Raw genomic sequence first — 24,614 nt, 5'->3', positions numbered from 1 at the left:
TTGGAGCTAACGGACTTTGCCGAACCATGAAAAACAGCACAAGAACAAAAGTAGGTAACACTTAGTTTGGATGATCCAACTACAGACAGTCTATGGAGTATTTGTAACATTTCAGCAGCTTATTAGTTGATATTTAACAATTTATGTTTTGCTTCATTTGCAGATGTCTATTTAGAGTATATGTAAAAATGTACAAAATATTCTCAGAACAGTTTATTTCAACTTCAACTATTCACTCAGCCTAATTGTTACAAATACTCTATAGATAAACATCTACAAACCAAGCAAAGCAATTGAATGGTTGAATCTTAGTTAATAAGGTGTTGGAATGTTACAAATAGTCTCTAAACTATCAGTAGGCAGACTCTTTAACTCTTACCCAAAAGTACCTAAAAGGTATGTGGTAAAAATGTGTCAAAATATTTTTAGCCACGCAAAAATGTCCCTGACGTGACTGTGATGCAAGGTGATGTAATTCTACATCACAACACTTATAGCCTACAGTCACATGCTCAGTTCCAAAACTGCAACTACTGCTTTTCTGTTTTCATGATGAGCACTCATATGAAATGTACAAAAATGGAGACACAATCTGCTTACTCAGCAAGTGTAAAAAAAAAAAAAAACACTTAAAAATATGAAGAAATTATTGCTACTTAATTAAAAATGTCAAGTCTAACATAGCTTCCAGCATGTTAATGTGACTGACTTTATGCAACACCAATAACTTATTTTCCATCTTTTGCTCTCTAATATGAGCATTTAAATAGTGAAACACTTGTTTGGAAACAGCTCTCCCTCTATTCTCCTTTCCCTCTCAGTGTTGAGCCCCCCCACACACACACACACACACCCACACACCATGTGGGGAATTCCCGTGCATCAGCCTCCTTTAAACTGTACTACTTATGGGTTGCTGTAATGTCTTGGGATACCTGTTGCTCCAGCTCCTCCGGCCTGTTCACACCCACCTCACTCTTCCTCAGTCAAGTGCAGTTCACTTCAGTTCATTTCAAAAGGCTTTATTGACAAGACATTTGACATGCATTCCCAAAGCACAATTACAATTAAAACACAGTCAATGAAATAAACAACAGATCACATGAATAACAATAGAGAACAATAGATAATTAAACCACCAAAGAAAATAGAATATAATATTTATACAATACATACTGTATTTAGACATACATATATGATACATATCGCAAATGTTTACGTGTGCGTGTGCGTAATACTATGTTTGTATAAGATTGTAAGATATCGCTCTCTCTCGCACACACACACGAAATGCATTGGGGGATTTCTGTTTGTTTTTGCACAACTGTAAAACCCACGCTCTGATTTGTTCGTCAGTTGGCACGTGGTTATGCCAAAGTTACGCCAGGTATATAAAGGTGGAGTTTTGACACTTGCAGCTTTCTTTAGCTCGATGATGAAACAGTCTTTACAATTGCCTCACCCTATCCCATTACATCCCACACGTGCGGGCGCGCACACTCCTGTCACTCCTTATGCCCAAAGAAACTTTTCCAATAAGACCATTGAGTCCAAATTCAAATTTGTGTTTCATTATCTCCATTGTGGCACTTTTGTCAGACGTGTTGAGTTTCAGAGTGGAGAGGGAAATGTGAGCCTGTGTTTGACTGAGTCGGAAGGCAGTGAAGCTATAGAGGATGCTGCAGCGTTTTCGCACCTATTTGTTTTCCACCGCACGCGCTGTCTGAAGGGCGCAGTTGCGCAATCGCAGAGACAGTTGCGGAAAGTCTGCTAGTTTTCTCACCTCGCGTTCATGCCGCGAGGAAGGCGGGCGTGTGTGGAGAGGGAAATCCATGACTTCCGCGTTTTTCCTCCCTGTCTGAAACCGTGCGCACAGCAGGCTATAAAAAGCCATCATGGTGCTCGTCTCACATACTCGACATTCACATTAAGACGCAGAGTGGGCTGTGTGATATCAAGAGGACTGTTTTGTGGCTGTAAACCACTGAACATCTGGAGCTGTACAACTTTTCAAGTCTTTTATTCGCTCTAAACTGGACGGCGAGGACAACCTCTCTGAAGCTCAGGCATCAAACTGCCAATTAATGGGACAGCAAGATAAAGAAATGGACATTGAGTCTCTCCAGAAGAGCGGCCGCCGCCGTAGAAACTGCCTGGACGTTTTTCTCGTCGTTTCAGTCATTATTCTTTTCGTGGCGGTGACAGCTGTGGCTGCCGGCGGAGTGATGGTTGTGATGGAGCTGCGGTCCAAACTGGAGCCCCCGCGTCCGCCTTTTGAGTTTCAGACCTCAGAGCTGACAGGAGACAACCCTAACCCAACATACAAGGTAAAGAAATGGTAGTTATCATTACAGTCTGAATGATTTACTGTTTTTGTTTACACTTTTAAAACTTTGAGCCACCCTGTGCACATTTTAACCCACTTTATCTTTTCACCTTTTGTCAACAGATGGAGAACTTTGCCTATCTTGAAGCCACCTCATGTAAGTCTACTTTTCCTTACTAAAAGCAGACATTTAACAACATTGTGTTTAGGGATAAACTCAAAATATCATATGGAGTAAGGATAATGCCATCATGTAGATTTTTTTTTGTCCTTTCCATGAACAAAGTGCAATGTCCAAAATTTAAAGATATAAAGATCCTTCAATTGCATCACTAAGAAGAGTTTGTATAGTTTTTACGTCTGCAAAATCATGCCAGATTTCAGGCAGGATAACACCACAAAGGAATGCAACCATTTAACCTGTTGTTACACAGTGTGAATGTCATCTAAATAAGATGTGTTTGTCTCCTCCTGCAGGCCAGTTAAAAACCTCCACCATGGAGTGGGCTCCAGTCCACTACGGTGCTGGGAATTCTGTGGGAAGCAACTTCGTGTTTGACCAGGAGCAGCATTCCCTTATGCCTGTAAGAGAGGGGACCTACTTCATATATGTTGAGCTCAACCTCACCTGCACCTCTACCTGCAATGCTGGCGTCCTCAGCATACGTGTGGCCGATGATATGGCCGATAAGCTTACCTGTGAGGTGGATCTTCCAGCTCATACAAGACATGTGAGCAGGAAGTGCTGGACAGTGAGCCAGCTGGATGGGCAGAAACTGATCGCTCAGCTGTCTGTACCAAATGAGGGCCTCCAAAACTGGAAGCTGGAGATGAGTGGCTCAGGATTAGGGATGTTCCACGTGGACTAATATGGAATCTGCAGAGCTGCTTCCATCATCAAGATGCAGATCCGGCCATGACCTTTGGGCTGTGACTAAAGAACAATACCAGCATGTGCTTTCTTTAAGTACAAGTGGTGAAAATGGGTATTTGCCAAAACCACTTTCAAAGCTATGATTAGATTTGCATACTAAAAGTGCAAGACGATGAAGCTCAGCAGGACTTTAAGGTGGAATCTGAAGAGAAGTTGCATTTACGATGATGCAAACAGCATATGGAAAAGACTGGACACTCATTCTGTGTAAATATGTATATGTTACTCTGTATCTGATATATTTATTTGATATGAAACTATTTATGTATCTATATTTATATTTTTATAGACATTTATTTTGATGTAGATATCACTACATTAGTGTTGATGTGCAATACACTGCAAGTCTAATCAGCCTACCAGTAGCTCTGTTTTCATTTTATAAATGACTAGGGGCATAAAGTTGAGGCTTTCAAAAAATGTGATTGTTATTGTGCTCCATAACTCCAACAACCTCCTTAGGACCCTCATTTATCCGATGTTGTTAAAGTCATTTTATCTCTTCTGGCAAATGATGAGTAACAGCAACATCCCATGAAAATGATCCTTCTGTAATCAAAACATGACCAGAATAACTGAAATATCTGTAACGTGAACTTGTCAATTAAGAAAATGTTTTGTGTTTGAAAGATATTTAAGTCCTGTGGACAAACTACAAACTGTTGAATGTATTTTATCGGAATCCATATTAAACGTGGATATGAACACTGAGATCACCTTGGTGTGAGAAGTAGAAAATGACGAGTGTGAAAGTGATTGTGACAAAGTTTTGTGCGGAATATAGGTAAGGGAAAGTTCCGTGCTGTTACGCAGCACATACCGGGAACTGCATGTACATCACTTCCTGTTTATTTACCATACAGAGTGGTTTAGAAAAAAAAACTGTGGGCCAGCAAACAAACACAATTATACCTCCACTGTGATCTGAACTTAAGTGAAACAAATATCACCCTCTATTATGATACACGAGTTACAGCTTTTATTTTGTCAGTGCACTCGAGACATGCTCAAATATCTAAGGGGAATTACAACATGCAATTTGTTTAATCAGATCATTACTTTTGAAAAGTGTGTGTAGTTTGCGCTTTTCAAAATTTCTTTATTTTCTTTATTTTCTTCATGGTGACGCACTCTTCAAAACTATTGATTCCCGAACTGAGAAACGAAAGAACAATTCATCGTTCACATTCAAAGCTACACATCAGTGGTCTAAAAGTGAATTTAGATCCTTTACTTAAAACTGCTACAATCAGTTTTTATTATAATGGTGCATCAAATGACATTTTGAAAATGGTCAGTCATGATGATGAACCTACAGAGAATTATCAATCATCTTCAAAGCTCTTTGTAGAGCTTTTTGGAGAATTTCAGCTGTTAGTTCAGCTTTGGCTCACTGCACTGCTCACGCTGTGTCACTTCCAGCCATAGCAGGCAGCTCTTTTTAATGGCAAAGCCCTAAAACCCCACTGTTTACTACCTGCTCAGCACGAAACAGCAGACTGATACTACTGGCATCTAGTTGGTGGACATGGTGCAGCATTTTGCAGCTAAAGAGCTCCATATTTCCCTCACAGCGTGGTAGAGACCAAAAACAGGGCTAAAAGGAAGGAATTATTAGACTTGCATTCATCAGGTGAACACAACTTTAAATAAATCACAATGTTGAAAGTGTTTGCCAACAAGTTAGATTTATCAGCTTGAAGGTGATGAGATATCAGTGTTGCATCACTGAAGGTTAAAAGCTTCCCCGTGGAGTGTTTGACCTTTAGTGGTGCTATACAGGCACTTTTTATAGGTCCTTTTGTTTGTTTGTTTGTTTGTTTGTTTGTTTGTCTGTACGTGGACATGCACACTGATGCAATTCACATCATGGTTTCCCACTAATCAACAGATTTGCAGGCACACGCACCACAAGCTAGTAAACATGGACACAACCAATGTATTACTGAAATTCTTGAAAATTGCAAGCAAATTATTTATTTATTTTTCCTTCAGTAGAAGAAATTTTAGGGGACATAAAGATAAGAAAAGCACATTTTTTAGTGAAGTGGGACTTAAAAATCATGCTGTCAACATGTTTTGTTTTTTCTTCTTTCCTCATTTGATGGCACATCCCTGTTTTTTTTTCTGCGGTGGACTGAATTGCACGTGCAAGTGATGTGCACCCATGCAATGTACAGTAAACCCCAACTACACCCAAACTAATCAACAGTTTTATGCATAAATACAGCTTAATCTAGAAAAATGCATCATTTTTCATGAGCTAAATATGTAATGTATGCACAATCTGAATCTTCAAAGTAAATAACTACAGTTGGTAAATGAATTTAATGGACTAAAAAATGCAGTGCTTCTAGTGCAGTAGACATATAAAGTGGCTCAAGACAGACAAAGCAAAACACAAGTACCTAAAAACTGCACTTAATACAGTACTTGAGTAAATAAACTTGATACCTTCAAACGGTGCAAATATTGAGCAACAACAACAACATGAGGATTTTTAGGTGCAAAGTCTTCATGCTCAAGCTGCAGGAGCAGTATTTTGTTGTGTGTTTGTTTCACTCAGACACACAGACGCTTATCTGCGTTGCAGAGCAGGAAATGACCCAAATGTCTCTGCTGCATCTGAGGTCAGTCTTTCCACTTGTACATTTAGTTACCTACCTGTGTATCTCTCTACATGGTTTCCGGTGTCTTCACACTACTCTCATGCATTTGTTGAGACTTGCATTTTTGCGTTTCTTTTTCCACCCTAATTCCATGGCAGAATTCCTGTGTTAGTTGCTGAAACTCTCCTTTACTTGTCATCTCTGTACCTTCTGTACATGTCTTTTTTTCCAATTTGACGCTGCTGCGATGGCTGCAAAACTTTCCCCTGAGTGCACAGTGAGAATCGCCGAGTCAGCAACACCGACCTCAGCAGCTCTTCCTCTCCATCCTCTCCTCAGTGCATCCTTACTTAACCACATCCTTCACCTCTCTCTCACACACACACACACACACACACACACACACACATACATACAGGCGTTTCTATATGTATGTATCTGTAAATCAGCTTTGTGGTTTGTTTCAGTGTGCTTAAACCATTCAGGCTGCTTCCAGAAAAAAAAATTGTTCTGATTCTACTACAGATTGTTTTAAAAACATTTTCTCATTAATTTTATCTGTCCAGGATATGACCTTATCTGGAAATGATGCCATCTCACATTTTGTTTGATAAGACACTATATTTTATTCACACAACAAAATATTCAACAAACAATTCATAGGAATATATAACCTGAATATCAGGTACTTTTTATGATATCACAACTATTTGTTGCTCTTTCATGAGAGATTGAAATACATTCAATGAGTACAGTATAATTTAAATTATATGTATTGTATATATTAGATATATAAAATTCACCACAACACGTAGAGTAAATTAACACAGAGTGTGTGATCTGGGACATAGGTATTATTGCAGCATCTTGCCTGGAAATATCAAATACGCCCCCATGAGATTGTCTTTAGGTCCTGGACGCAGCTTATTAATATCCTCCAATGTGACAAAAATTTTGTCTCCCCTCTGCAGGTGGAAGATCCCAGCCAGGAAACTGTTCCACAGATCTTCCTCTCTCGGAGGCGTTGTACTCAAGTGTTCCCGGGTCAAGCAGCGGTTACTGGAGAAAACATGGCCGAAATTTCAGAGAGCAAACTTACCACAACAAAATAAAGACAGCACTGATTTCAACTTGCACTGGAATCAACAGAAGCAGAGATACAAACATGGTTGCCCCCAAACTAAGCACTTGTGAGCACATGTGCAGTGACGGAGGAAGGAGGTAAGGAGGTAAGGAGGTTAGGAGGTAAGGACGGGTGCACTGACAAACCTTTTTGATCTCATTAGTTCTAATGGTTTGTCATAGGCGCTTGTGTCTCTCATGACCTTATGCTGGATGAGTGAACACTCCTCTGTAGCATCCAATGTCAGTTTAGAATAGATGTAGTAGTAACCCTCCTGCTGAACCACCAAATGGCCATTGTCATAGCTCATGTTGTAGGTGATGGCATCGCCATGTATGTTTTCCCACAACACCACGTTGTTTGCCCCTTTAGGAGTATTGGATCCTGGGATTAAGACAAGAGAGGAGAGAGGGAAGTTGTGGGGGAGTTGTTGTAAATGAAGAAAACAAAGTAGATTAGTTGACAATACTTTGGGTGTTGAGGGCTCTTACCTGTGAGTTGAGCAAAGGGCCTCTGCTGGACCTGCTCCCGAAGTGGTTTCACTGTGGGAATCTCATTGGACTCTGAAAGCAGGTTCAACCAATCAACCAATCAATCAATGTAAAACCTCTTGCAGAGGCAACATTCATTCATACATTACATGTTTGTGACTCATCGTAATCGGTTATGTAACAGAGAATAACTTGATACCTTTGTGTCCCCCTTGACCCATTTTGGGGCCACCCTGAAACAGAAAAAAAGAAGGTGTTAAAGGGATCCTTTGCTGACTTTCATCAATCTGTGTCTCAAAACAATGTGTGAAATACTTATTCAAAGCTGAAAACTCAACAACAATAACAACAGAAAACAGGCGGAGGGACAGTGTAACCTGTGACTCAGCACCCAAAAATATGCATCCTCAACACCCACACTCACCTGCTGGGCAGATGCTTGGGGAGTGGACAGGTTGCGGCACAGAGGATGAGACTTACAGTTGGAAAATTCCTACAAGGAGGGAGGTAAAAAAAGAGGGTGAGAAATACAGGAGGAACACGTGGGTGAGTAACAAAATCTGTGAGTGCTTGCAAGCATGATGTCAAAAGTTCAAGATCACATAAGAACAGGAAGTGTCCTGTGTGGTGGAACCCAAAAGAAATGTACACACAAAGAAAGGCACACTGACATATGAGACCAAAAACTAAAAAAGACAATCAGGCCCTTATTTAAATTTTAAAAAAAATTAAAGAAGACACATTTTGAGATTGTTTTTCAAATCGAAATTGTTGCCTCAGCCTTGTGATATACAGGTAACATGAAAACAAAGTAATGTAGTGGATTTAATTCTGCCTTTTAAGTGAGCTATTGAGAAATCCAGTGACTATTAAAGGTATGAGAGTCATTTAGGGACACTGTACAGCCAATATTGGCTTAATTTTAACTGTAGTCTATATTACATAAGACGCAGAAGATACTACACAGTAGCAGCAGGTGTGTAATAAACAACATTGTGAAACTGTTGTAGAAAAGTGAAGTTAAAATGTGGGTTTGCACTAGAGAGGAAAGAAAGGGAAGTAGAACTTGAGAACGAGTCCATTTGGCACATTCGTCATTTTGAACCTCTAACTTAAAGAGAAAATGACCACCCACGTACAAACCAGTTTAGCTGTCCTGTAGTATCTGCTCATGACGTAGAGGAAAAGAGGGAAATTCACGATTAAAGGAATTTCCATGTGCTCCAAGCACAGAGGTTTCTCCCTTGAGACACACAAACATGAGCCTCACCTGAGTTTTTTCATACAGACTGTAGATGAAAAATCCCTCGACAACAAGTCCCAACAGGGCTAGTCCCACCAGTGGAAGAAGAAACTTCTGGCTTATTCTTGCCCATCTCTGTTTCCTTCCACCGGGCACAGAGACATAGTTGGCTTGGCTGTCCACCACAAACACCTGGGGGCATGTAGCCACACCGGCCTCTGCCATCCCACCAGATCACACTTTGACTGGGATGCTAGGGGTCAAAGGGCCTGACGTGAGTGAGGAAGGGGTGCTGAAAGAGACAAAGTTATAGTTATGTAAAGCTGTAAAAAACGTGTTAGGAATGAGACAAGAAACAGACAGGATGAGAGAGAGACATGACACATACAGACAGGACTTCAGGAGTTTTGTCTACCAAGATTACATGCGATGCAACTAACTTCTGGGAAACAAATTTCTTCATATCCTGATTACTGCAAGACGAGACAGCCTCAACATGTTCAATATATTAAAAAAACATGTATGCTTTGTTCAAAGTAATTTAGAAAGTGATTACCTTGGATTTAAATATGCACCAGATTTTCCTCTGTAGATTAGTCAACCATCCAGCAGCACAGGGCAGACCACACACACTCCTGTCAAACTCCTTAGGGATACCAAATGGCATAAATGTTCTCAAATGCTTTAAATAAAATGAATAACATTCTCTGATATACCTCTGTGTAAGCTCACCTGTCTCACCTTCTGAGAAGAACAAAGTCCTTCCTCTGCACCACCGAGTACAGCTCTCTGTGCTCTTTCACCTCTTGTGTTTGCTCGCCTGCTGTCAGCTATCACTAATTTCTCCCCAAGCAAGCTCATGTAAGGAGGAAATGAAGATGACACGGGGAAGAGAGAGAGTGAGTAGTGTGTGAGTGTTTGTGTGGGACACTCCCTGCAACTACTGAATATAATTATCATCCCTCAGCTGACACTTCCTTTTCTCTTTTGGCAATTTCTCACTCCTTGTGTGTCATGTTCTCCTAACACTTTTGGTTTGTTTGTCTCGGTGGCCTTTTTTTTTTTGTCAGTTTCTGAGAAACTTGCACAATCGTTTTGTCTTGCTGAGCCTTGCATTTGGCACCTTTTTTTTTAAACCTCACTGAAGTGTGTTGTTAAAAAAGTGGAGCTGGTTGTTGAGGCTGAGTTGAGGGGGGGTTCAAGTTGTTAAATTCACACTTGTACTTTTGACCACTGCTGCTACCACAGACTTGCATGTAAACGTCAACAGTCTTACTCATTTGTGCTCCAATACACCGATTGTCAAAGCTTATATTTACAAAGACCATCAAGTTATGACTTTTTTACACATTTTCCTTTATAAAAATAATTACGGGAACTTGTGGTTATTATCTCATTTCAGCAAAAACAACTTGCAGTGATTTAATATGACTAATTTGCTGCAGAGGATTGGAGACAGTGAAGAAGTGCAAGGAGGCCTCATGTAGCAACAGTGTCTTTTTGTTCAATATTTTCTTCAAGATTTGCTTCACTTTTTATTATTCTTCCTCTTCCCCCCGCATACGTTTTAAACTTCTGTGATTTATCAGCAATTGTTTTCTGTTTTTAGGCACAATGTACTTTTACCTGCTTTGTTACAACATCCCACAAATGTCATTCCATGTCTGTAGACAGCTGAGCAGAAGTACAGAAATGTGAGCAATCTGTGTTAGTTGTAGTCTTTTTTTCTTCTTCTTCTTCTTCCTCTTATGATTTTTTTTTTTTTACCATGCATCCGAACCAAGTACTCTGAGAGATACTTTCATTTCCTTCTCCTTATCAAACATATCTTTTTCGTATGTGCTAATGATATTGCACACTTTGTTATTCCCCTGCTGTTTAAATGCTGTAAGATGTAATGAAGATCCAGTTAAGTATCTGAAATATGAAAAAAGGATGATTCACGATTTGCTCAGTGTGAAACTTTTTTTTCTTTGTTAGAAGAGGAGACAGTTTGATATGACAGACTCCATATGTTGAAACCACACTGCATACACTTTGACTTACTTGCTACCCACGCACGCACAAGCACATACACACACACACATACACACACTGTGTTCAGTGGAGATAAAGAGTTGGGGAGGATGAACGGAAGTGTAAAGCTGTCGTGGGCCGCTGTGGTTGTTGCTTGATTAATGCAGTTATTGCAAGAGAAAGAGATGGATGTGTGGAATCCTAGAAATAACTTTGTGTAACGGATTTCATAGTTAACACATTTAAGAGAAAATAAAATGGGGAAAAAACTCTTCTATTTACTCTAACTGGCTCTCTTTTTCTTTGTTATGAATTTCATGAAATTATGAGACTGTTGTGCTTGCATCAAAGATTTGTTTAGGCTACGGGTGTCCGACATTCATACAAAAGGAAAGCAGAGTAGGAGTTTGTGTTGCAAAATGTATTCTCACTAAGCAACACAGACTAAACAGCACTGACACCTCAGGAACAGCATATGTGTAACCGCATATGTGTAACCAATAACATATATGATAAAGCCATTCCATTTTAGTATCCCATTAAGTCATTAAAGTGGACCAACGTGCACAATACCAGGGCTGAGGCTGGCATTGGATTGACTAAATGTCATGATGCTGTGACCGGTGTCGCGGCTATTGTCCAGGAGTCTATCTCTGTGATTTACAGGGGGTGTCCATAATCACTGTGTTTGCTACCTGTTGCCCTACATAACCTTCGCCATTTTAACTGGGTATTTATTCAGGCGAGGGGCGCTGCACCAGATTATGAGCCCTCAGGATAAGCCTTCTGTGTGGGCCCCCCCACACTTCTTTTCTTGATCCATGTCTCTCTCACGCACCTTTTCATTTTTTTGTTTTTCAGAAAGTCAGTTTGATTTCTTTCACTTGTTGGTTGGTGCTCCAGCAGCATAAGCAGTCACTTGCTCGGCCTTAGCTGCCTTTAAATACGAAGTCCAGAGGTGGACTAAACCATTTTGTGCCTCCAAGGGGTGAAAGAGGCCTCAGAAAGCATCTATTTCTTTTTTAATCCAAAGTTCAGTCTCTCTACTGATTATTCAGACGTTTTTTATTTGATTATAACATTACGTAATTAGAAATTTTTAAAAAAGAAAAAAGAAAGTGAAATGCCACCAACAGGCATTTTGAAGGCCCTCCTCCCATTAGGGTCACTGGTCCCATTTCACTCCCACTACTATGCCCCTGATTAGGGCCCCCTAAAGTGCCAACAATGAAACAAAAATTGCTTACCATTTTTTTGCCTTTCATTTACAATATGTCAAAATTACAGCTGTGTGACACATAGCCTGCCAGTAATGACACAAAATGACGATAATTAAAAAGTGTCCAAAATCTTAATTTACTACTCAAGTAAACTTTTGCTCTTTTTGTTGGGAAAATATTTTAAACTTCACACTAGGTAATTCACAGATATAAGTTATAAAAATAATAGTGGCCAAATTCCATTTAGCTGCTTCACTGTTACTGTCTTACTGGGACAGTTGAATAGAACAGAGCCATCATGAATGTTTTTTAGTGCTGGGCTGTTAACGGCGTTAACGTGCTGCGTTAACGCGGGATTCTTATCACGCGATAAGCAAATTATTGCATGATAAACTATTCACTAAGTTGGGTCTATACAGTGAGCAAGGCACCAATTTCACTTTGTTGTTTAAGCGCGGATGTATACCTGGTCGAATTACGTGGAGGGGGCGTGAACAAGGCGGAAGCTGGTCTGCCTGAGTGACTGGAGTGATTGGCTCAAGCCGTGTCACAAAGCTGCTGACTGTTAATGGTCTTCTTCATGACCTCTAATGTAGGCCCACAGTTCAGTTAGGGTCATGTTATCAGAGGCTGCGCCCTCTGCTGTTCATTCCAGTTAGCAGGAAAAAGCTTTTTCCACATGGAGACAGAACCTGTGTTCCTAAATGTCTGTGTTTAACAAAATAAAAAAAAGTTAAACACCAAAGTAAATCTTATGGAACATTATTTTTCTTTACCAAATATTATAGTAGAACAGCTTTCTCAAGCAGTTTGTGATGCATTTTCATCATTTAGATAGATAGATATTATTTTGAATGTCTTTGGCAAAATTCAAATCTATAATTTTAATCTAGATTAATCTAGATTAATCTAGATTAACTACAGGATTGCAGTGAGATTAATCTAGATTAAAAAAATTAATCTATGCCCAGGACTAGTTTTTATCAACAGTACGTTGACATGCACAAAATATTCTTTTTTCCCCCTACTTCTGGAAAAAACAAATCTTATGAAGCCGTTAACTTGACTAATGAAAAGAATATTCCCACAAGCTGTGAATACTCCAATTAATGTGCCCTAACATTAGCACAGGTGAAACAGCTGGAACCACCTGTGCTATTTTTCTATGTAACATCAAAATAGGATTTTTTTTTTCATATTTTCCATTGGTGGTGGACTTGTTTGACCATGCAAACACAGCCTCCCTCACTGTTGCAATATTTGTGCATAACCAAAAACCTACTTTTATCGAAATCTTTCGTCGTGTTTAGAAAAAACAGGGTGTTTCTCCTTCTGAACAAGAACATGACCTTTTGTTTTGGGCCTGCATCTGCTGACTAGTTTGTTTTGCATACAACGCATCCATGACAACGCACAGAGTCGACCGTTACCAGGCAAGAGGCCGTGTGTCACAAACTGGGAAAAACCCTCTTAAGACACATATTTCAGAACGCGCTGTAAATGTTCAAAGAATTCTCCTAAAAGATAACAATGTTTTACATCTTAATCAGAAAATGATTCATTAAGACAATTCTGAGAATCCAAAGTTGAATTTGCTGTTTACATGACATCCTGTATCACATTCATAATACTGTCATATTCATAATAATAGAGGATTATTTGTGTACATGTTTACATACCAAATGAGCGGTCAGAATGTCTGCTGTGAAAAAGGTTTGGTCAGTGAGGCAACTGTTATAATTCTATAATATATTATATAATATCCATAATCATGAGTCAATGGCCAGCACATGCCCGTCATGTCACATTGTCACAACCACAACTCATGTCATCTCACAACTGCAATCAGAAATCCCCAGAGCTGAGAGCTGTGGTGTTAACATGCTAAAAAAAACCCATTCATTAACGGTTCAAACTTACTTTCATTTTCCTGTCCGGACCCTTTTCACAGCTGCAGCTGTCAAAATGTTTCATGGCTAGGTTTATTGTACCAGTTAGCAGGCGCTGGCAATATAAACTGTTGCTGTCAGTGCTTGTCAGCTAACAGACCCACCCATCATTGAGTTTATTACCTGCTGTGATATTTGAAAATGATGAAATGCATATACTGAATAAAGTACCACATTGCCTATGGTACATGTCCGACACAGGACACAACAATTTAAAGCATTAAATGAACTGTAATGACTGTTTACATCCTAAGGAAGGGAAGGCCCAGGTCACCTCATTCCTCCCCTCAACCACAACTGAAACAGAGATCTTAATAAACAGGTGTCCTTTGGGTCTGGGAGAGATTAAGAAAGGGATCAAGCCCACAGTGGACCATCTCCCCTATATAAGTATATACTATTAGTATATTTTAGGATTTTTCATCATTAAGCTATAACTGACTGACATACACTTTCAAAATGTTTTTCTTTTTACAGTTCTAAGTGACATACAATTTGTTGTTGCTTCTTTGAATATTTTCATTGAGTATTGGTTATCATCCGTTTTTGTTTTTGCCATTTAATTTGTGAAATTATTCCATTTATTTTATGTTTATTTCACATGTTTGAAACATCTATCTATCTATCAATGTAATCTTAACAAACGCTATTGGTCACAATCTATAACATGCAATTTAATAATGATGTTTATCACAGCAGAGCCATGCTGTGCGTCAGGGGCACGAGCGGGGACAGCAGACTTTCATCATGGTTAAGATGTCTCTAATGAAGGCGTCCTCAGCCCCTCCGTGATTGGAGGAGGATTGCTACTCTTCCTCCTCTGATTGGTCAGCGCCATTGTCGCCTCCGTCCAATCACATCATCCCAAAGTTCTGCTGCGGAAGAGGGATGCAAAGGAGATGGCTGAACTTAGATAGCCCTGTATTTGGAAATATCTTCACCATGGACCTTTCCCGGAGGACACAGGGGTGCGGAGGACGACTGTTTGTCCTCGCAGTCGTGTTGGGGTGCTGTTTGGGGTCTGCGAGTAGTTTCGGTCAGAGTCTAGACAGCGAGTTCACGTTTCTGCTGCAAGCCGGAAGATCCGAGTGTTTCTTCCAGACAGCAGTGAAGAATGGGACGATGGAGGTCGAATATCAGGTAGCTGAGTGTGTGTGTGCAGACATAATCACTCAGTGTGTGCACATGTACATGAAATCTGTTGAAGATGACACAGGAATGAGATACTGACGGATAACACAGCCGTTATTCCTTTAGCTAGCTCACGTGCTTGCTGGTACTGTATTTGCATACTCCACGTTATTGCATATTTTCAAAAAGCCAGCGTTACTCTGCAGCTGTAATATCGGCTCATATCCCTCCATTAACTTGTTATTGTTTGAAGTAACGTGACAAATCTAACGACATATTTTCCAGAAACGGTAAATAATAAATCAAACTTATCCAGAGCCAAAAAAGTGCAATAAAAAAACAACTTCCTATTATAGATGGCCGCAAATAATTCACTCAGAAAGATCAGAGATAACAAAATACAGAACACATTGCACATAGTGAGTTTGAATGAGTCACTATGTAAATCCTAGGCTGTATACATGGTTATGTTTACTGCATTGGGGCTAGAAAAGTGAAACCAAATGTCTCTTGTCTGAGGTTTCGTCATGCATTAGTTTATGCTTTCCAAAGGTCAGCAGCAGGATCTTAAAGTCAGTTCATAGTGTTGATTAACTGCACAGGATGTCCACTCACTCATCAGAGGGAATTTTCCCTTTGAGTGGGTTTGGGCTGCTGCTCCAAAGCCATGGTGAAATCAACAGTCTGCTGCTGCAAGGAACAATTATTTCCATTATCCTTTAACCTGCTGATTATTTTCGCCATTTCTCATCTACAATGTCAGAGCATCATTAAAAAAAAAGTCACTTGTTTTGCCCAAATACAGTCCAGATCACAAATGTAAATTACTACCACAGCAGTCAAAGATAATTAGCAAATAATCTCATTAGAAATGATGAAACTAGTAGATTAGGGGCTTTTTATTTATTTAACTTTTTGTTGATTGACCAATCGTTCCAGCTCTGCTTTGGTCCAGCACCATATAAAACAATTAACCTCCTTAGCATCCTGTAAAAATCACTTGTATTCACCTAAAATCCAAGGTGTACCCATTTTTGTTCTATTTTTCGTACATGTACATGCATGGTCTCATTTGAAAGGTTACACTCTGATGATTTTTCCCCAGAATCAATGTAAGCGCCTCTGCCATTGAGTTATATACGCTTCAACTTATTGAAATAAAAGTTGTTGGTGTTTTTTTTAAATCTTTGCCTAAATATTTTCCTTAAAAAAGATGCTGCAGATGACTAGAACTGGGAGATGTTAGCTGAAAAACATAATGGGGCCATAAAATGAAGCCTCACTTCATCCAAATTCAAAGTAGATAACAATATCACAGAAAAATAAACTTTTTAAAAAGGTTTTATCCAGGTGCTTTAAAACAACTGAATGTGTGAATGTGGGCGAACACTTATTTGCACATTACCACATCTTATAATGTGGACTTCTGTCAGATCAGCAGTCTGTTTGTTTAGTGGGAGAGTCTCAAGCTAAGATCAGACAATACACTCTCTCCTGAAATGCACACGTAATCTCTCAGAAATGTTTGACTCGGGGCATCCTGGCGGTGCGCCGGTGCAAACTTACACAACAAAACTGAAACGAGCCTGGTACCAACCCGTCTGAGGACCTTTGCTGCATGTCACACCCCATGTCTCTCTTTACATATAGTATTTCCTGTCTGTATCTCTGTTGTCATACGTCAAAAGTAATGTTCAAGACGTTAAAAATAATGCTCTTGTTGAGCTTGTTGCTCACTGTGTTTCTGTGTGCACATCCAGGTTATAGCAGGTGCAGGTATGGATGTAGACTTCACCATCATCTCCCCAGAAGGCATCCAGGTCATCTCAGAGTCTCGACGCTCTGATGGAGTCCACGTGTCAGTGCGATCTCTCTCAGTCCTTGATCATATTTCATATCGCTGAGCCGGCGCTGTTGGATCTGTCTGTTTATCTTTGATTTTATTTCCTGTTGTTACAGGGTGGAGACCACGGTGGAGGGAGACTATGAAATCTGCTTTGACAACAGCTTCAGTCGCTTCTCAGAGAAGATGGTTTTCTTTGAAATCATCATCGAGGGTCAAGGAGGGGATGTGGGTGGAGATGAAGAGTGGCCGGGGTTAGAAGAGCCTGATGGAAGCCTTCTGGAGTACAAGCTGGAGGACATCCGGGTGAGATGTTTGTTTTGTGTTTAGAAATCAATTAAAATCTAGATTTTTTTTTTAAAAAAGAAAAGGAAATCTAGTTCGCTGTACAGCTAAGCTCTTGTTAACCCCCGCTGCTGGCACCAACGTCCACACAAAAAGCAGGCAAGAAGAGGAGAGACAGCTGTAAAAAGTTATTTGTGTAGGTGCAACCCTGATCAGTCATCAACGTTTTCATGTTTTCATTAAGCATAAAGACAACTGAGATCTGTCCTTGCTCCTGTAGCACTTGCCTCTGCACCAAAAACTATTAATTATAGACTGAAAATAGTATACAAGCACGGGGGGGAATCGACTTATTGACCGAAGTATGTCCGAGTCCATCACGGCGGCTGGTGATATGGTTTGAACCTTTAGAAGTCACACCCCAAGCGGCCAGGATCGGACCAGTGGTCGTTTTGGGGTGGCATGAAAATCACTATTTTATGAATTTAAAAATGTATCTATCTAGAAAATAAGAGGCAATTTTAGGCACCTACAACACAACATTAGTAGAATCTATGTGTTGCAGTTGTTGACCTGACAAAGTTTTTTTCCCTTATTTTAAATTAATCATGTGCGTGTGTCCTTTTTTTTTTTTTTATCTATCTTTGTCCTCTCTCTAAATTTGGACGTTTTTCCAGATCTTAGGTGAAACTCGTTATGAGTTCTGTTTTCCCTCAGCAGCAGTTAGAGGAGTTTGGGTTGCAAGGTGGATAATTGATCTGTTGTTCTGGTTGGAGCTGATCAGATCAATGAATGAGAGAAGCAGCTGCTACTAAAAGCAAACTTTTAGATCAGCACAATGGATGGTTAAGTTTCACTTCACCGCGCCTAGCGTTACGTCACTCCGTCTGTTCTCAGAGCACGCTCTGCGCTCTGAGAGTGTGGCTCAGTAAATAACAGAATGGTACATACCTACGGTGTATTTCAGTAGCGCTCGTAATGAACGGTCCTGCTCCAAAATTCTAAAATTCAATACATGGGAAATGTTCTCATTTTGTCGGGGTGCCACACATAAATGAATGTGTGGGAAACTTTGAGACTGAATAGCATTCAGTGCATCTAACATTTTCTTCTTATTCCTGCTGGTAAAGTACCAAGAACATAAAGCACAAGTGTCTCAAGCTAAAGAGTATTAACAGCTCTGAGAGCAGATGTTCAGCACAGTTTATGGCACTCAGCAGCACTATGAGCTTATTCTCTATCACTGTATCATCAGGGACATAGAGACACAGACAGATCCATAAAAAAGTTTTTTTTTTTAATTAAAGTCTGATGACATTGTATGTAACCATTGACTATTGTCAAAATGTACTACACACAAAAGTTGTAGTAAAACCAACTTAATAAATGTTTATGAAATTGCCTGCTCATGAAGCCATGACAGATGCCTCTGTAGTAAAAACAAGTTAATTCTGATTTATTTCAATAAAGCTAATCGAATCAAATTACTGTAACAATATGTTGCATCTTGCTGCAAATGAACGCATCCTTAAGCAGAGGTTAGAGTTTGTTTGCTCTAATGTTGTTTTTGATTATCTAAAAACAAGCCCCTACTATGAAGCAGGGCATTGTGATAAAACTGAGTACACTAACATACAGTAATGAGCAGTGAGTACACACCTGTACACTGACACTAGGTCGGCACGATGCATGACCAAAATGATTTTCTCCAAATGATCTGATCAGCTCTGACCAGATCAACAGATTAATTGTCCTCTCTGCGACTGAAACTCCTCAACCTACTGCAGAGAGAAAAAAAAAAAAGAACTCATGACTAGTTTTGCTTTGCCACCCCATAAATCCATGCTTGGAAAACAGTCAGCGAGATGATAGCTTTTTATTATAAACTATTGAGCTTTTTTTTAAATTTGGCTTTTCAAAGGATAAAGCTAGAATTATTTTGGATCTTTGTATTATCAACAAATCCCATGAGAATAGCAAAACCAACAATCAACTGATCCTTCTAACACATATTGTTGTGTGTGTAGCCAAAGCCTGATATTTATATCTTTTTTTCTGTGCCAGTGAGATCCATTGTTGTCCAAAAATAATTAAAAAAAACATCAGTGAGCCACGTCATTGGACTGTGTGACATGTTCTTACAGTAACAATGAGCAAATGTTCTGTAGTTTATTTTGAGTCAATCCCACATACGCTGCCCTGTTGCCGTAAACACTCACTACATCCTGTAAGTAATGTTTGCTGAAAACTACAGTGACCAGCTGTGCTGTAAATCATTTAGCCTCAGTTTGAAACTATATCTCTCTGACCTATTTTCCTTTGTCTTAAGGAGGAACACATTGAGCTTGAGGCGGATCGCCACAGACAGGTTGAGGAAGTGGGAAAGTATTGAAAGACGCAGTCTCGGTTCTGGGATCTGCTGACAATATGGAAAACATAAAATCACGTCAGCCTTAACCTTTTGGGAGGATGTGTCTAATAGATGAGAAAAAACGTAATAGCTGGAAACATCAGTTACACTGCGGGTCAGAGTAGCTATACAAAACCACAGTGGTGGTTAAATTGCCTAATATTATGGTTTGCCAGCTGACACAAAATGAAAACCAGTACAGAACATAACAAGTCAGCTAAATTCTGTACCAAGATTTGCAATAGAGAATGTGTCAACGATTTGAAATATTGTGTACTTCTGACACCATCTTCTCTGTGTCTTACTTCCACTTCTCTCTCATTACAGCAAACACTTTTTTGAAATCCCTAAAACTTTCTTTCGTTTTCCTCAGGAGTCCATGGACTCTCTGCACAGACGCTTGGAGCGCAGTCGACAGATGCAGACCGTGTTGCGGGCTTTTGAGGCACGGGACCGAAACCTTCTCGAAGACAATCTGTGGAGGGTCTCATTCTGGTCCTGCGCCAGTGTGCTGGTGATGCTGTGCGTGGCTCTTACACAGGTAAAAAGCATTGACACACTATGCTGCGCTATCTGGTAATTTAACTGGTAAAAGCTTGGGCCACTTACATTTCAAGAGACTGAAAAGCTCAAGGAGGGCAGAGGGTTTAGTTTTTATTTGAATCTGTCACACTGTTTGAATCATATAGCCAATAACACGCTTTCTGTGTTCATTTCTCCATTCCCAGGTCTACACTGTCCGTAAACTATTTGATGATAAGCGGAGGGTCTGCACATAGAGGGATTATTTTGTCCTGGTAAAATACAGCCTTTAAAGAAGAACAGTCCAGAGGATCAATACAAGATGTTCACCTGGTTACCCATTCAGATTATGCCCTAATATCTTTCATTTAGCACAGCAGCATTCAACATCAATTTAAGCAAATCTTTTTTTACTTCTAAAATCTCGTCTAAATCAGTTTGTGAGCAATAATTTAATATTATTAGGTCATGAAGGGTAACCAGATGAGGAAGCTGAAGTTGGAGCTGGTTATTTCATTTCATTTAGTGCCTTTAATGTCAAATCTTGCCACAAACCAGTGAGGAAAATTTATTTTGAAAGGCACTGCTCACATAGACGGAACAATAAACCTTGTAGGACAGTTGTGCTTTGTTTGTGAAACTGGTGAGAGCTTTGGGAATTTTTCATTCAAGGTAAAATTTTTATTACTAAAGGTTAATGGTCGGTTTTATGACACACCTGAAAGACTGACCCACAGAACTGCTAGTCTGCTGGTTTACAAGGGATAACAGTGTGCAATAGAGTTGTTGGCGTATTTGTTCTTCCTGACAATTTAAAGGGAGCCTATTATGCTTTTTCCAAATTTTCTGTCCTGTACAAGGTATGATATTAAAGATGGCCAGAGTTAGAAGTAATTAGGTACAGGTATGTAAAAGTAATCCCTGTGAGCAAACACTCCAGGCTTGTTATGAATACCCCAATTATTCAAATGTTTTCTTTGTATTGTGGCTCGGAGCTGACATCAGATCGTGACAGATTTTCTCCATGTATGCCACTGCAAATGTTTACACGGCATAGCCTAAACGACTACATGTAGCTACATGCTATCATCAGGGTGTCATTTAAATTAAAGTTTTATTTAAATTTGGTTGCCGAGGTTGTACATTTGGAGAATTCGCATCATATTCCTACTAGAACATGTCGGGTTATGTTAAGAAGCTTTTATTTGTGATTTTTTTTATGGTAGAAAATGCAGATATTCTCTATTACAGTCATTTTCCAGCTGGAAGTACAATGCTAACGTACATTTAACTACATGCAAATGTCGGAAACATCTTGATTACTGATGTTGTTAAAATCTTCCTGGTTTCAGATCATATTATTGCTGGAACTTGTCTGGTTGTGTTTAGAAGCTTTCATTGGTGATTTTTAAAGGAAGAAAGTGTCGCTATTTTATGTAACAATCAGTCCCTGGCTGGAAGTACACTGCTACTTGTAGCTACATGACAACATCTGGGAAGCATGTAATCTTAGTCGCCGATGTTGTTAATTTCTCCCAAATTTCAGCCAATTTTCTTGCTTAAACATGTTCAGTTGTGAAAACTTTGTTGTAGAGGCTTTTATTGGAGATTTTTTTCACAGTAGAAAGTTCTGCTTTTTTACATTATAGTAATTTCCCAGCTACAAGTACAATGCTACATGTAGCTATATGCTAACATCAGGGAAACATCTTGTGTGATAATCTTGTGTGCAGAAGTTTTTATTTTCACCCTGATTTCGGATAATTTTCTTGCTTGGAAATTACTGTTAGATAAGATTTTGGTTTAAAAGGAGAAATTGCAGGGTTGAAAGTGTTATTCTCTGTAATTGTTACCATGGCAACACTGACAGTATAGAGATGCTAAGATATGGAAGACCAGAGAATTCAGCAGACTGGGCTTTTTTGGGAGAGGGACTTAAAGACACAGGCACTAAGACAGAGCATTTGAAACTGAGAATGAAAATAAATGTTCCAGTATAGCCAGTATGAGGAAAATAAAGTGTATTAAAGGATGTAAACATGTTCTAGCAGGAATCCAAAATACAAGTATGAACCTGAAGATTAACATAATAGGTCCCCTTTAATGTCTTAGCATTATATCAGTGATTTGGCCATCTGACCAGGCGTTTCCTTGGTTACAGGCGTGTTAATGGTTGGTTCTTTTAAGATGTTACTGATTTACTTTCATGTGCCAGTTCTTGCTGATGTGTTGACGAATAAGAATGTAGATTAACAAAGAGAAATGATTTGCAGTGTGATTGCCAATAATGTACAATGTGTCAGTACTCTTCCAGATAAATATGTATGTGTATGTCTGTTCAGATATATGTCAGAGTAATTCAGTGTGAAGATACCGAGTGTTAATTGTGCGTTTGTTCGATGATCCATCTTTTTTTTTCCAGATGTATGTTTGTGTTAACAGAATGTGACATTTTCATTGTGCTCAGACAGCCACTGAGCGTTTTTTTTTTTTTTGTTATTTTAGTAAGAACAGGCTTTCATTACATACTCGATAGAAAAAGTAAAAATCAGGTTTACATGGGAGTCATTGATATTAATAAATGCATTTTTTTACACAGGAAGTACTTGGTTTGTTGTGAGTTGTCTTTCACGAATAAAGAAATTAAATACATAGAATGATCTTTTTTAAATGTGATCTGTCACTATTTGCATATTGTGCATGTAAATCATGAAAAACCTTAGTGCTGTTAAAACTGCCACATTTCTTGATGAAATGACACAACTTAAAAACAAACGAAACCATGTTCTTGACCATGTTCTTCTTCTGATAATTTTTTGTTTCTTGTATCTGAATTTGTTTTTCACAAAACCCTACTTGTGACAGTGCAGTATTTTTCCCTTGTAGAGGAAGCATCCAGGAAACCAAACATGTAGACACACTTTATTTCTGCTTATGTAGCTCCCCCTAATGTCTGACCTTAAAAAAACCCAACATTTTCTAAAACAACTTTGACATTACCTGACATTAAATTGAAGCTGGTATAAAGGTTAACTACCAGGTATATTTGATCAGATACCTAAAGTATCAGCATGAAAACATTGCTCTTGCCTGTGAGTAAAACTGTCTGAAAAACACTGGATTTGTTGAGATTAGCATATTGACTTTGTAGCTACATTGAGGAATTTCTGCTTTATAACGCAGTGTGAAGTGACGAATGTGGCTACCAGAGAGAGCCTTATTCATTAGATCTAGGCTAGATCTAAATCATTAAACTAATTGCACATGATACGGTATCTAGAATTAAAAGAAAAAAACATGTATCAGAAGTGTGAATTACTTTATTCTTTAGTGTCGAAGGAGTAAAAAACAACATGCTGTTTAGTCTATGCTTTTTGGAAAGTTTCAAGATACAGCTTCTTGATGTTTTAAGTTGGCAAACGGCTTTTCCTCCATTTCCCATCTGACTCATCCACCCTCAAATTCGGCACACATTTTAAGTGAGGAATCATGACACAGAGTATTTCAGTAGTACTTATATGCAACAAGATAAACAGATAATTCGAATTTGGCCAGGAAAAGGGTGCCAGGTGGCCCACTGACCAATTTTTTTATTCACACTGAAAAGAAAGTGATTCTTTTTTTGTTTTTGGTTTTTTTTTGTTGTTTTTTTTAACTTTGGATATAAATGAGGTACCGTGCATAAAAACAGATCAAAATTGAGCTTGCTAACAAAAAAAGTGCGAGGAGTGGATCTGCTGGATCCCTCAACAGAGGTCCGAATATCCTTAAATCCTGCATGTATGTTAATTTTATCTGAAAAATATTAATATTTGTTTATCAACTGACCCCTGGCCCCTTTTCATTTTGCAAAAAGGAGGCCCCCGTCAAAGCAAGTTGAGCACCCCTTATCGACAGCATGTATCATACAGTAGAGATACCACGTAAGCTTAATAACATACTTGTATGTACAGAGGATATCTGTATTTGTGTATTAAGTCATTTATTTGCAGTGAGATCATTTTTTTGTTGTGGACTGAGGCAATAGGCAGGATTGAAAAAGTCACAACCATTGTTATAATTCTGCATCTTTCTCCTCCTTAAATGTTTTATACAAAAACAAAACAAGTTTCAGAACCAGGACAAAAAGCTGGATTCTTCCAGCTTGTGCTGCCCGAGCGTGTTGCATGGCTACAAGTCGGAGTGCTTGACATCTGAGTTTCCATCACCAGTGGTTGGGACGAGAGGGAACTTGTGGAGGTCGCCTGTATGAGAAGACCATGAAAAAAAGAGATCATGATAAGAATTTTATGCTCAGTTTCGGATCACAAGTGGATCAGTGCCAGCTGACAGGGGACAGGGAAAAGATCTGTAGAAAACGAGAAGGATTGCATACCTTTATTCATCTCTGCCTGGCTTTATAAGAAGCCCAAAAAGCAATGAGTAACACTGTCTTTGCTGTGTGTTGCCACTGGCAACCACGGTTACTATGGCAACCCACAGCTCCATCATACAGTAAGGCACAAAGGAAGG

At 39.2% G+C, this 24,614-nt stretch overlaps 3 protein-coding genes across 5 annotated transcripts; 2 read left to right on the top strand and 1 right to left on the bottom strand.

Moving 5' to 3' along the window:
- Positions 1-1,489: 1,489 nt before the first annotated feature.
- On the top strand, positions 1,490-3,998 carry LOC121942441. The gene is made up of 3 exons (XM_042485643.1): positions 1,490-2,327; positions 2,450-2,483; positions 2,804-3,998. The coding sequence occupies exons 1-3, from the start codon at positions 2,085-2,087 to the stop codon at positions 3,193-3,195; spliced, it is 669 nt and encodes a 222-aa protein (XP_042341577.1). The 5' UTR covers positions 1,490-2,084; the 3' UTR covers positions 3,196-3,998.
- A 2,512-nt stretch (positions 3,999-6,510) lies between these two features.
- On the bottom strand, positions 6,511-9,616 carry LOC121942271 (tumor necrosis factor ligand superfamily member 14-like). Of its 3 annotated transcripts, none has more exons than XM_042485425.1 (8): positions 9,459-9,616; positions 9,283-9,372; positions 8,754-9,018; positions 7,908-7,976; positions 7,683-7,716; positions 7,484-7,555; positions 7,139-7,376; positions 6,511-6,928 (listed from the first exon to the last, which is right to left on the bottom strand). In XM_042485425.1, exons 3-8 carry the CDS (start codon positions 8,949-8,951, stop codon positions 6,724-6,726), a joined length of 816 nt encoding a protein of 271 aa, XP_042341359.1. In that variant the 5' UTR covers positions 8,952-9,018; positions 9,283-9,372; positions 9,459-9,616; the 3' UTR covers positions 6,511-6,723. The 3 variants fall into 3 exon arrangements, with proteins under 3 accessions (XP_042341359.1, XP_042341360.1, XP_042341361.1); XM_042485426.1 differs by having other exon boundaries at positions 9,468-9,616; XM_042485427.1 differs by lacking the exons at positions 9,283-9,372; positions 9,459-9,616 and having other exon boundaries at positions 8,754-9,259.
- Positions 9,617-14,792: 5,176 nt separating this feature from the next.
- Positions 14,793-22,754, top strand: tmed1b (transmembrane p24 trafficking protein 1b). Its single transcript, XM_042485722.1, has 5 exons — positions 14,793-15,051; positions 16,803-16,900; positions 17,002-17,191; positions 19,954-20,121; positions 20,309-22,754. Exons 1-5 carry the CDS (start codon positions 14,800-14,802, stop codon positions 20,357-20,359), a joined length of 759 nt encoding a protein of 252 aa, XP_042341656.1. The 5' UTR covers positions 14,793-14,799; the 3' UTR covers positions 20,360-22,754.
- The last annotated feature ends 1,860 nt before the right edge of the window (positions 22,755-24,614 follow it).

The sequence above is a fragment of the Plectropomus leopardus genome, chromosome 4 (genome assembly GCF_008729295.1).
Source record: "Plectropomus leopardus isolate mb chromosome 4, YSFRI_Pleo_2.0, whole genome shotgun sequence".
In the NCBI taxonomy this organism is placed as follows: Eukaryota; Metazoa; Chordata; class Actinopteri; order Perciformes; family Serranidae; genus Plectropomus; species Plectropomus leopardus.
This window is presented reverse-complemented; position numbering and strand designations above follow the sequence as displayed.